Source organism: Vombatus ursinus, unplaced genomic scaffold (genome assembly GCF_900497805.2).
Source record: "Vombatus ursinus unplaced genomic scaffold, bare-nosed wombat genome assembly UNPS02011767.1, whole genome shotgun sequence".
NCBI lineage: Eukaryota > Metazoa > Chordata > Mammalia > Diprotodontia > Vombatidae > Vombatus > Vombatus ursinus.
In genome coordinates this window covers 1,450,896-1,464,816 of record NW_020951545.1, presented here as the reverse complement: position 1 = coordinate 1,464,816, position 13,921 = coordinate 1,450,896, and the positions used below count along the sequence as shown (strand labels likewise).

General features: G+C 38.2%; 1 protein-coding gene across 1 annotated transcript in view; it reads left to right on the top strand.

Moving 5' to 3' along the window:
• Positions 1-416: 416 nt before the first annotated feature.
• The window catches only part of TMEM67 (transmembrane protein 67), an 83,094-nt gene continuing 69,589 nt past the window's right edge, over positions 417-13,921 (top strand). The window contains 5 exon segments of the mRNA XM_027856962.1: positions 417-431; positions 433-691; positions 10,927-11,012; positions 12,099-12,192; positions 13,787-13,886. Coding sequence (XP_027712763.1) covers positions 417-431; positions 433-691; positions 10,927-11,012; positions 12,099-12,192; positions 13,787-13,886 — 554 coding nt within the window.

The window sequence follows — 13,921 nt, the reverse complement described above, 5'->3', positions numbered from 1 at the left end:
TACTATGTGCCTGGCGCTGTGATAATCGCTGATAGAAAGGCAAAAAAGTTCCCTGCCCTCCCCTAGTTCACAGTCTAATGGCGGAGACAAAACCCAACAAGTACGTACAAACACGCAGTATACAGGATAAATTGGAGATAACCAACAGAAGGATGGCATTCAGAGGCAGAGGACCAAGAGGTGACCGTCTCAACGTAGGCACCTTCTCAAAGACGCCCCGGCTACAAGGGATCTCTTCCGGAGGGTCAGACACGTGAGCTCCCGCTGCTTCTGGTAACCTAGCAACCGCAGCCAGGGGCAATCTTTCCACTAGCTCCCGCCTCACTCTCTACTTAAAAACCCGCTGGGTGGGCGGAGGGCTAGGGGGCGTGCCGCCGAGCCATCCAATCAGCTGGGCGACGTGGCCGCAAGGCATGATGGGCCCAACAGGCTGGGGCCCTGGCTGTCAGTACCATGGCGACGGATGAGCGTGGGCCGCGGGCCGCGATGGCTGTAGGCTGGGCTCGGAGGCGGCCAGGTACCCCGGCGGCCGTGGCTGTGGTCGTGGCGTTGGTGCTTCCGGGGCTCTCGGCGGCCCAGAGCTTCTCGCTGCCTTTCCGGCGGCCGGAGACGTGCGACCCCCACCAGTACTTTGATGTCTCCTCCCTGTCCTGCGCCCCGTGCGGAGCGAACCAGACGCGGGACTCCCGAGGTGAGAGCGGGGAGCCTCCGGAGAGTGGGGCCCGGGCCCGGGCCTGCCTTCCAGCCCCTCCCGCTGCTGGAGCAGGTTTGGAGGGTCAGAAACATAAACTGGTGGAGGGAATGAGAATTGCTTATTCTGTCTTTATTTTGCCGAGTGTTCGTGCGAGTTAATAATTTGCAATGGGTTAAAGTCGGGCGGGCGGGGCAGAAGCTGTCTATTCTTGCTTCTTGCTCCATCCCGGGCATCACCCCACCTGCCTCCCGTAAGCACAGTGAAACCCACACCCTTAATCCACAGTGTTCTGTGCGGTTTAAGGATGGAAAAGCTACTTGAACCGTGGGGATATTGAAGATTCTTTTAAAAATCTAAAAAATTGAAGAGTCTCTTAAAAAGTGAAAATGGCAATTGGAGAAATAGTGTCTCTAGGGCAGGTTGAGATTTGATCTCCACATTGTTGTTGTTTAGTCGTGTCCCGACTCTGAGTGACTCTGTTGGGAGTTTTCTTGGCAAGAGATACTGGAATGGTTTGCTGTTTCTTTCTATAGCTCATTTTTACAGATGAGGAAATTGAAGCAAACAGGATAAAGTGGCTTGCCCAGGGGCACACAGCTAGTAAGTGTCCGAGGCTACATTTGAACTCATGTCTTCCTGCCTCCTGGCCTGGTGCTGTATCCACTTCCCTGCCTACCTTCCTTGATCTCCACATGCACGGTCAAAACCAGCAGGACCAGGAAACTGTGGCTGTATCTGTTCCTGTACAAAATACAGCAACATCAATATCAGGAACACCAAGGTCTCCCTGGTAGCAATTTGTTGTAATCAACTATTACAAACATTTTGTATATCAGTATCAACTTCTAAAAGAACACTTTTGTGGTCAGGGAACTCCACCTCCTGTTTCCTTGTCTTTTTCCACTGGCTGTATGTATTCCATGCCTCAAACTCCCTACCTTATTATCTCAATCTTCTAGTTTTCTTAATTTCTTCTAAGACTCAGCACTAATCCCACCTCCTATAAGAAATATTTCCTGATTTCCTTCCTCATCCCACCCCTTTACCTTTGAGATGTTCTCCCATTTACACTGTATAGATTTTGTGTGTACAAATTGCTTTCCTATTATCTCTCCACTTGGAATATGAAACCCTTAAGGGAAGGAAGCTTTCTTTGTATTCCTAGTGCTTAGTATAGTGCCTGGCACAAAATAAGTGCTTAATAAATGCTTGATAACTTACTGATCTTCTCTTGACACCTGGAAGTACTGGACCATCATAAGGTCATAGATTTAGAACCAAAAGGATCCTCGGAGATTAGGAAACTGACTCTTGAGGGTTTAAGCAACTTGCCCAAGGTCAAATTTGAGCACAGACCCTTGAACTGTATCCAGTGCACCTTCCTCTGTCTCAACTTTATCTTAGCCTGTTTTTTCAATACAATATATTGCTATAGTACAACTCTGATATTATTTGCAAATATTTACTTTGACTATAGGTTCAACGTATAGTAATTGACTATACTGATTCTCACTTTTTTAAGAGAAGACTTGGACACTCAGTTTAATATTCCCAAAGTGATTTAAATGGAATCACTGAATGGAAGCACTGAATGGAAATCAGATAATAATACTATTAATAATATAATTAATGTGGTAGTATATTAATTGTATTAATATTATAAATATAATAACTAATATTTATATAGAATTTGTTATGTTCCAGGCATTGTGGTAAGTGCTTTAACAATTATTATTTGATCTTTATAACATAGGGGCTATTATAATTTCTATTTTAGAGATGAGGAAACAGAGACAAACAGAAGTTAAATGACTTGCCCAGGGTCACACAGCTAGTAAGTGTGTCTGAGGCTAGATTTGAACTCAGGTATTCCTAACTCCAAAATTCAGTTATTCCTAATTCTAAAATTCAGACTTAAACCGAAGAAAGTAGGGAAAACCATCAGACTATAGAGATATGACCTAAATAATGTCCCTTATGAATATGAAGTGGAGATGATGAATAGATTCAAGGGATTAGATATAGTAGGTAGAGTGCCTGAAGAACTATGGAAAGAGGTTGGAAATATTGTACAGGAGATAGCAACAAAAAATATTCCAAAAAAAACAAGAGCAAGAAAGCAAAATGACTGTTTGATGAGGCTTTACAAATAGTTGAGGAAAGAAGGAAAGTGAAAAGGAAAAGAAAAAGCCTAAGATAGACCCAACTGAATGCAAAATTTTAGAGAATAGTAAGGAGATAAGGTTTTATTAAATGAGCAATGCAAAGAAATAGAAGAAAACAATAGAATGGGAAAGAGGAGATCTCTTCAAGAAAATTAGAAATATCAAGGGAAAAGTTCATGCAGAAATGGTCATGATAAAAGACAAAAATGGTAGGTATTTAAAAGAAGCAGAAGAGATTAAGAAAAGGTGGCAAGAATACACAAAAGAACTATACAAGAAAGATCTTAATATTACCGATAACCACAATGGTGTGGTTACTGATCTAGAGCCAAACATCCTGGAGGATAAAGTCAAGTAGGCTTTAAGAAGCATTGCTAATTATAAGACTGGTGGAAGTGATGGAATTCCGACTAAACTATTGAAAAACCTAAAAGATGATATTGTTAAAGTGCCTCATTCAATATGTCAGCAAATTTGAAAAACACAACAGTGACCATTAATTTGGAAAAGATCAATTTAAGCCCCAATCCTAAAGAAGGGCAATGCCAAGGAAAGTTCAAATTACGGAACAGTTGTGCTCATTTCACATGCCAGTAAGGTTGTGCTTCAGATTATGCAAGCTAGGCTTTAGCAATATGTGAACTGATAATTAGCAGAAGAGCAGGCTGGTTTTCAAAGAGGCAGAGGAATCAGAACAAATTGCCAACGTTTGCTGGATTATGGAGAAAGCAAGGGAGTTCCAGGAAAAAAAATCTACTTCTTCATTATTGATCACACTAAAGCCTTTGATTGTGGATCACAACAAAATATGTTAAGTCCTCAAAAAGATGAGAGTACCAGATCATCTTATTTGTCTCCAAAGGAATCTGTTTTCAGGCTGAGAAGCAACAGTTTAGAACCAAACATGAAACAACTGATTGGTTTAACATTGGAAAAGAAGTATGACAAGGCTGTATATTGTCACCTTATTTATTTAACTTACATGGAGAGTAGATCATGTGAAATGCCAGGCTGGATGAATCAAAAGCCAGAATTAAGGTTGATGGGAGAAATATCAACAATCTCAGATATGCAGATGATACCACTCCGATGGCAGAAAGTGAAGAGAAATTAGAAGCCTCTTGATGAGGGTGAAAGAGGAGAGTATAAAAGCTGACTTGAAGTTCAATCAAAAAAAAAAAAACCAAACTAAGATCTTGGCAACTGGTTCCATCGTTTCCTGGCAAATAGAGAAGAAATGGAAGTAGAATCATATTTTATATTCTTGGGCTCAAAAGATCATTGCAGATGGTGACTATAGCCATGAAATTAAAAGACACTTGCTCCTTGGAAGGAAAGCTATGGGGGGTGGAGCCAAGACGGCGGAGTAAAAGCAGTGACTTGCTTGAGCTCTCCTCCAAACCCCTCCAAATACCTATGAAAAATGGCTCTAAACAAATTCTAAAGCAGCAGAACCCACAAAAAGACAGAGCGAAATAAATTTCCAGCCCAAGACAGCCTGGATGGTTGATCAGAAAGGTATATTGCGCCAGGCGGGGAGAGGAACACAGTTTGGCATGGGTGCGCAGGTTGCAGCGAGCCTGGAGCAGGCCTCAGAGGACTGAATCGAGGGCAGTTGTGGCAGTTTCCAGACTTCTCAACCCATGAACGCCAAAGACAACTTAGAAGGTCAGTGGGAAAAGTCTGTGTCTGCGGTGAGAGAGAGAAGTTGGTGGTCTTGGCTCCAGTCCCCGAGCTCGGCCAGAGCAGCAGCTGCCTCCTGAGCTTCCGACCTACAGACTGAAGGGGAGTCCAGTGGCTGATCAGAGGGGGATTGCAGGTATCTCTCTGCTGTTGCAGGATTTTCTTGCTTTGCCTGTGCTTGGATCTGGGTCACCGTTCTGGGTGGCGGTCTTGGGGCGAGAAGGAGTGCTGGCATGGTGGAGCTTTTAGTGGCTGGGGAGAGAAAACCCTCCTCACAGTTCCAAGACAGAAAAGAGTGCTCATAGACCAGAGCACAGGCCAGGAAAGGAGTAAACACCTCACCCTTCATCATAGCACCTTGGAAGAACTGAAAATTTATAGGTCCCTAGAAGTATCTCTGAAAACAGCTGCACAAAATGCCCAAAGCTTGGAACAGTACATTCTCCACACTGGAAACAGACTCCTACCTTAACAAAGAGTTTATAACTTAAATAATTGGCCGGGATCATGAGCAAGCAGTGCAAAAAGAGTCAGACTATATTATCTTACTTTGATGACAAAGAAGATCAAAACATACAACCAGAAGAAGACAACAAAGCCAAAGCTCCTACATCCAAAGCCTCCAAGAAAAACGTGAATTGGTCCCAGGCCATGGAAGAGCTCAAAAAGGATTTGGAGAAGCAAGTAAGAGAAGTAGAGGAAAAACTGAGAGTGATGCTAAAGGAGACCCAAAAAAATACTGAAGAAAATAATACCTTAAAAAATAGCCTAACCCAAATGGCAAAAGAGGTCCAAAAAGCCAATGAGGAGAAGAGTGCCCTTAAAAGCAAAATTGGCCAAATGGAAAAGGAAATCCAAAAGCTTACTGAAGAAAATATTTCCTTAAAAATTAGAATGGAGAAATTGGAAGATAGGGACAATTTGAGAAATCAAGGCACTGTAACACTAATCCAAAGGAATGAAAAAATAGAAGAGAATGTGAAATATCTCATTGGAAAAACAACTGACCTGGAAAATAGATCCAGGAGAGAGAAATTAAAAATTATTGGCCTATCTGAAAGCCATGATCAGAAAAAGAGCCTAGACATCATTTTTCAAGAAATTATCAAGGAAAACTGCCCTGATATTTTAGAACCAAAGGGCAAAATAGAAATGGAAAGAATTTACCGATCACCAGGGGGTGAGGAAAACTCCTAGGAATATTGTAGCCAAATTCCAGAACTCCTAGGTCAAGGAGAAGATATTGCAAGCAGCCAAAAGGAAACAATTCAAGTATCATGGAAACACAATCAGGGTAACACAAGATTTAGCAGCTTCTACAATTAAGGGTCCGGAGGACACGGAGTATGTTCGGAGGGTAAAGGAGTTAGGACTACAACCTAGAATCACCTACCCAGCAAAACTCAGTATAATCCTTCAGGGTAAAAAATGGTCATTCAATGAAATAGGGGACTCTTAAGCATTCCTGTGGAAAAGACCAGAGCTGAATAAAAAATTTGACCTTCAAATACAAGACTCAAATGAAACATGGAAGAGGTAAACAGGAAAGAGAAATCATAAGAGACTTATTAAGGTTGAACTGTTTACATTTCTGCAGGGAAAGATGATATTTGTAACTCATGAGTCCTTTTGTCAGTATTAGGGTAGTGGGAGGGAAAAAATTACATGTTTGTATAGATCGATAAATAGAGGGCACAGAGTGAGTTGAAGATGAAGGGGTGATATCTGGAAAATAAAATTAAGGAGTGGGAGAGGATTATACTGGGAGAAGGAGAAAGGAAGAATTAGAATGAGATAAAATATCTCACATGAAACAGATAAGAAAAGGCTTTTACAGTGGAGGGGAAATGGGGGAAAGTGAGAGGGAATGAGTGAATCTTATTCTCATAGGATTTGACTTAAGGAGGGAGTAACATACACAATGGGGTATGGAAATCTATCTTACCCTACAGGAAAATAAGGGGGGAAGGGGACAAGAGAGCAGGGGGTTGATAGAGGGGAGGGCAGATTGAGGGAGGGGATAATCAAAAGCAAACACTTCTGAGGAGGGACAGGGTCAAAAGAGAGAGTAGAATAAATGGGGGGTAGGATAGGATGAAGGGAAATATACTTAGTTTTTCACAACATGACTACTATGGAAGTGTTTTGCATGACTGTACATCTATAACCTGTATCAAGATGCTTGCCTTTTCAATGAGGGTGGGTGGGGAGAGAGGAAGGGAGAAAATTTGTAACCCAAAGTTTTAAAAACACATGTTAAAAATTTTTTTAAAAATTTAAAAAAGGAAGGAAAGCTATGGCAAATATGTACAACATATTAAAAAACAGAGATATCACCTTGTTGACAAAGGTCCATATAGTCAAAGCTCTGGTTTTTCCAGTAGCAGTATATGGCTGTGAGGGTTGGACTTTAAGGAAATCTGAATTCTGCAAAACTGACGCTTTTGAACTGTGGTGCTGGAGAAGACTTTTGAGAGTCCCTTGGATGGCAAAGAGAGCAAATCAGTCAATACCTGTAGAAATTAATTCAGGCTATTCACTAGAAGGTCAAATACTGAAGCTGAAATTTAAGTATTTTGACCACAAAATGAGAAGATGGGACTCATTGAAAAAGACCCTGATATTGGGAAAGATTGAAGGCAAAAGGAAAAGGGGACAACAAAGGATGAGATGGATAGATGATATTATGAAAATAACAAACATGAACTTGGACAGTGGAGGATAGAAGGGCCTGGTGTGCTATGGTCCATCGGGTTACAAAGAGACACAAATAAAAGACTGAACAACAACATTCCTAACTCCAGGGATCAGCACGCTATCCAGCATGCCACCTAGCTGCTCCTAAATTACTGAGAAATTGTAGAGAGATGAAAAGTATCAGGATAGAGCCTTAGGGCACATGCACTGGTAGAAATGGGGCATGGATGATCTATCAAAGGAGCATAAGAAGCATTAGTCAAATAGGTAGGAAGAGAACCATTACACAACAGTGAAAACCCAAGAAGTAGAGAGTATTAGGAAGGAAGGGAAGTCCAAGAGTATCAAATACTTCAGAGAGGTGAAGAAGGAGGTCAAGAAAAGGCTACCAAATTTGATCATAAAGAAATCTGTTTCAATCAAGTGATAGGAACTGAAGCCAGATGGCAGTGAGTAGGAGGTGAGAAAGTTAGACAACTTTTTCTAGGTGATTGGTGATGAAAGGGGGAGAAACATAATCCCTCTTTCACATGACAGCCCTTCAAAACTGGGTCATTAATATTTCATTGTCTGATGTTAAAAATTATCTGGTTGGAAAAGTATTGTATATGGTAGTGATGATGGTGTTTTGAAATATTTACAATTCAAAGTCAACAAAATTTATGAAATGCTAGTTGTATGCAAGACTCCGTGTTTGGTGCTGGGAATAGTTTCTTTGGAACTTTCAAATTCTGTCTTCCCAAGTTACAGTATTGCTATGTAAGATATAATACTTTGAGAAAAAAATATACACAAATCCAATGGCTACAGAACCAGCATCCTTCCCCCTGGTCTACTTCAACTCCTTTGTTTTGATAATGCTTTTCTTTAAAGCTTGTCTAAAATGAGATTGATTTTTAAAAATGCTGTTTTTGGATGATAACTAATTTTAAGTTTATATTCAGACAGCTCTGATTTGGGTCAAGGTTTAACCCTAATTTAGGCAGCTTTCATTAATTATTAAGTGATCACAACATTCAAACAAGTTCTTCCATAACATGCAGTAGACCTTTCCATTCCCATTGCTGATGCCCTAATCTAGGTATTCATTACCTTTCACTTAGATTGTTTATTGCATGATTCTCTTAGTTTACCACACATTCTCTTTCAGTTCCTATTACTAAGTTCTGTTGGATTGATCTTCCTAAAAACAGTTAAGATCCTGTCACTCTCTTGACTCTTTATATCATTTTCTACAGCGATTTCAGAACTTTTCCTCACCTTACTATACCAACTTTGCCTGTACACCCTCTACCCTTTTTTTTCTCCTTCCACACTTACATACAGTGACTTAATTATACTAAGGAGATCGAGATCATCTAGTAGAAACTCCCTCAGTTCCCATCCTCTTCTGTAAACTGAGCATCCTTGCCTTGCTCTTTACTTTTGTCTTAGAAGTAATGTTAGTACTAGTTCTTCCAAGATCTAATTGTCCTCCCTGTATTTTTGATCCTGACCCTTTAAAAAAATTAAAACAAAATTTTATTGATATCTTTTGTTTTTACATCAGCTACATTTCCCAATGCATTGCTCCTTCCATTCCTCCCAGAGAGTCAACCTTTATGTTTCCTGTATCCTTAAGGATCTTGATTCCCTCTCTCTCAGATATCTTTACATTTTTTCCCCTTTTTGAATATGAATTTAACAAACACGGACATTTCAATATATAAAAAACAGAAGAGAGGATTGTATATGAGACTGGAATTCTTTTAGTACATTTGTTTTTTATTAAATGCACATTAAATTTAACATGATTGCTCTGCTTGTCTGTGTTTCTTCCTTAACTTCCTTCTGTTCTCTATTTGGTATTTCTCTTCTTTTTGGGGGGATTACTGTCACTACCTTTTAACTCTTCTTCCTCCCCTACCCCTATAGGAGCCTTTTCTTGTAACAAGTATAATTAAGCAGAACAAAACAACTCTTGACCAGGTCTGTCTGCACCTGTAGTTCATCACCTCTCTGCCAAGAGGTGGGAAACATGATTCATCATCAGTCTTCTAGAACCATCATTAGTCATTGCATTGACAGGAGTTTTGAACTCTTTCAAAGTTATTTTCCTTTACATTACTGTGATCACTGTACAAAGTATTCTTCTGCTTTTGCTCAATGCATTTTGCATCAGTTCATACAAGTCTTCTCAGGTTTCTCCCAATCCATCATAGTAATAATTTCTGTGTCACAATAATATTCTATTACATTCTTGTACCATAGTTTTATCAGCCATTCCCCACACTTTGTTTCTAGGCCTTTACTTGTAACAAAAAGTGCTGCTATAAATACTTGTATAATCAGACACAGATTACGCAAGTGTCTGTTCCTCTGTATTAGACCTCTTTGGGATCTACTCCTGGGAGTTCTTCCACTGAATCAAAGGATAGGCACAGTTTACTGACAGCTTGGGCAAAATTCTGAATTGCAGTTCACAGCTCCACCAATAGCGCATCACTGGGCCTAGCCTCCCACGTGCCCTTCAACAACAGCCATTTTATGTTTTATCTTTGCCACTTTGATGAGTGGAAGTGCCTCATGTATCTTCTTTGCCCTTCATCATACGCAAGTGGCATGTGGCTGCTTGACCTCTTACAAACAGGCTCTTGCCAATCTAAAAATCCTTTTTTTTTTCTTGCTATGCTAAGTGTCTTGCTCAGGGTCACACAATTAGTAAGTGTCAAGTATCTGAGGCTGGATTTGAACTCAGGTTCTCCTGACTCCAGGGCCAGTGCTCTATCCAATGCACCGTCTAGCTTTCCCCTTCCCCTTCTTTTTTTAAAAGTCAATCTGGCTGCTATTCCAAACTTCCTCCCTTCCACTGCTAACGTTCTTTAAAAAGTTGTCTATCGCCAGTGTAGGCTTGACTTTGAGACTACTTTCTCAGCTTAACCCTTTGCACAGTGGCTTTTCTCCCCACCCCTCAGGTGAAACTACTGTCTCAAGAGCCAATCATTATATCCTAATTACCACAGGATTTAGCACAGTGGGATATTTGGGACAGGATGCCTCACAGGAAAGCCAAAGATATCATGAGTTTTTTGGCCTGTCATATGACACTGTTGCCTCAGTGAGATTTTAGTGCAATAAAACTACAAAGTCTTTTTTCACACAAATTACTTCTCTTCAATTCCCTGCCCAGCTCCTTCCATCCTATACTTACAAAAATAATTTTTTTTTAAATTCAAGTGTGTAACTGTACAGTTGCTCCTGTTAAATTTAATCTTATTAGATGAAATTACTCTGGCTTATTGAGATTGTTTTACATCTTCACTCTTTTATTCAGTATGTTTAACTATTTTTCCTTGCCCTATATCATTGGTATTTATGCCTTCATCCATATGAAATAGCATAGGACCAAGCTCAGATTCCAGATTTCTTCCAGAGACCTCTCTTTAGTGTCACACCCTGGAGGTAATATAAGTAAAATAGTTTTAAAAGGGCCTATGTAAATGATATAGCATAGGTTCATAGATCAGGTCACCGAACCTCTCTGAACCATTTTTGAGGTCCCCTTAAAGTGTAAATAAAAATTTGCTATGATATTTTATTGATTGGTCACAATTATTTTAATAACTATAACTTTTCTATTATGGGCTTTTATTTTTGTCTCAAGTATTGCAAAAAAATCTGTTATTTTTTGTTTTTGTTTTGTTTTAGGGATTTCATGCAAATGTCTTCCTGGATTTAGGATGGTTTCTAATAATGGTGGACCTATTATTTGTGAAAAGTGCCCAGAGAATATGGTATAGACCAATTTTTCATAACTTTATTGTAGGAAATGTAATAAAATGCAACTTTTAAATATCTTTTAGTTTGTGAAATTTATTTTCTCATAGAATTCATGTGTTGTCAGAATTAGCTTTGGTGGAACAATAAAAGATTTTCAATTTTATGCAAACATACCATGGCTGAAATAGAAATCTATATTAGATATTACATTCTTGCTTCAACTGGAATCTAAGCAAAAAGCGAAAATAACTGGATTTCTTTTTTTCATGTTCTAAATACAAATAATATGTTCTTTAGTCAGAATGGTTTTAGCCTAATCTCCTATGCACATCTTTTACTTCCACAGTATTGTTCCATAGTCAAAGTGATAAACTTGTCGTTGAAAGATCTTGAAGTACCTTCTTGGATAATTAAGGAACTATTAGGTTATATAGATATGGTTTAAATTGATGTGTGTTAAATATTCTTTGTTTTATTGTAATTATTTGAAAATTTGTGATTTCACTATATGATGAATCACAACTATGTTGAATATTCAATTATCCAGAATAAGTATGGAATGAGTATTATAGTTAAATCAAACTCTCCTGTATATTGTACATTTTACTTTTGAAAGTTTGAGATACTGAGTTATTTTCAATAAAAAATTATATTTTGGGTACTATGAAATATAGTTTTTTTGTGATTGCTACCTTTTATAGAGTTAAGATACATCTTGAAATTTTATATTGTCTGAAAGACTGGTTCTGGTGAGTGGTTGCACTGTTGCATTTTTATTTCACTTGTTTCCATAATCATGGAATAGAATATTCAAATTTATCTTTTACTATATCATAGAATCAATATGACATAATCATGAGGATGAGAAAATTACCTAAATTTAAAAAAACGTAATCATCATCATATATCTATAGATTCATTTACATAGTTTACATAGTTAAATGTTCCTTGCATATTCAGTTCCTACTTTTCTTCCTCAAATATGTATGCATATATAGGTATATATAAAACAGCATTTAGTATGCAATAAACATATTGATGGAGATATTGTTAAGTTAGACTGGTACGAAAAACTTTTAAAAATGTGTTCTGTTACTCAGAAAGGAGTTACTGAGGATGGCTGGAATTGTATTTCTTGTCCCAGTGTTCTCACTCCAGAAGGAAAATGCCAGTGCCCCGCTGGTCATATTTTAGGTAAGGAATATATTCTAGATAAAGCAATACTAATGATTATGTATTTAACCCTCTTTTGTATCAGTAAGCTGATCAAATTCGATGTTCTCTTTCCTATCTTTTTGCCTATGTACAGATGGTTGCCCTTGTCTAGAATATGTTCTCTCCTTACTCTGCTTCGTAGAATTCCTAGTTTCCCTCAAAACAATCTCCTACATTAGGTTCATATGGCACAACCTATTGATGAAGCCATACTGACTTTCAATGATCACTACTTCTCTTTTTAAATATTCACAAACCACTTTGATCTAGAATTTTGTCATAAATGATCAGGCACACAGCCCTGGATGAGTCTAAGTGAATCAAATGAAAGAACATGTCTAACTAAGGTAACCAAGGCAATTGTCAGCAGAATGATGCTCTAACAACTATTATAGTGGTATTATTAATACTGTTGCTGCTGTTGTTACTAAATCTGTTTCAGCTGTATTAATTGTTTACTACGATGTAGCTGAGATTCCTTAAAACTCTGTCTGGGTAAGGGCAGAATATAGATGCCCCTCAAAGAAAAGAATCAACATATAATATTTTTTTCTATTACTTAAAAACAAAACAAAACAAAACAGTCAAACAAAAACCCTTTCTGCCCTCTGGTGCTCTGCCAAGATTTGGCTATGGGACCTGGAGTTGAAAATGACACTCTTTCTGGGCCATAGCGCACTTGACTCTTAGGTACTGCTACAAGTTTAAAGAATCAGCAAAACCATGACTCTTCATCAAGGAAGCAGAACTTTGGCTACTATTTTCACCCTAGAAATTCTTTCAAGATTATAGCTACTTAGTATTATTGTTGCTTGCAGAGATTAGTAAATCAGAGACAGGTAGAGGTGGGGAGATAATCCACGTGTGAGGGGAGGAGAGTGTGCAGTAGGGTGATGGTAGTGTCAGAGGTGATATGATGATAAAATAATTTTAAATAGCTCAGGTAGGGATTGACCATTGACTTTGGGTGCTATTTTAGAAGATCAAGAGGGACTTAAAACTGGTAGTTGGCTAATTATCTAAACCTATGGAAAAATGTAGGAGCAACTATTTTTAATGGTTAACTGAAAGTTAATCATTTTTGATAAGGCATTGATTTATAATTAAGCATAGTTGAGTATTCTTAACAGAGTATCATACAGCACAGACATGTTTAAACACCAACCAGCTAATAGAAGTGAAAGAAATTTATTTCAAATTTAGCAATCTACTAATTCATCCCTTATTATTGGTATTACTTATTTCAGAGAGTTGTGAAGGCTGAAGGAAAAATTTTAAAAGTAGAAAAAAAATCTTTTGTACTTATTTTTGTTTGTATGTCTGGCCCTTACATTTCTACAGAATTTTAAGAATAGAAATATAACATGTAAGAGGCCCTAAAGACATAATTCAAAATACATTTGTGAGGATAGAAATATTTTAGTCAACTATGTAGTCTGTATACATAAAAGCCCATTTATTGGAGAATAGTTGCAAGTAGGTATTATGCTTTTTTAATAAAGAAAAGACTTGTTGTTTGTGAAATAAATCACATTTATGTATTACATTTTAATTTTGTTTTTAAATTATTTAGTGGAACGAGATACTAATGGAAAGTTGTTTTCTGAAGCAAATTGTATACTTTGTGATGGAAGTGAAAACTCTTTCTCAGCAGCAAATATATTTAGAAATAGGTAAGTTACATTATGGGGACTTTTGAATTTTACAA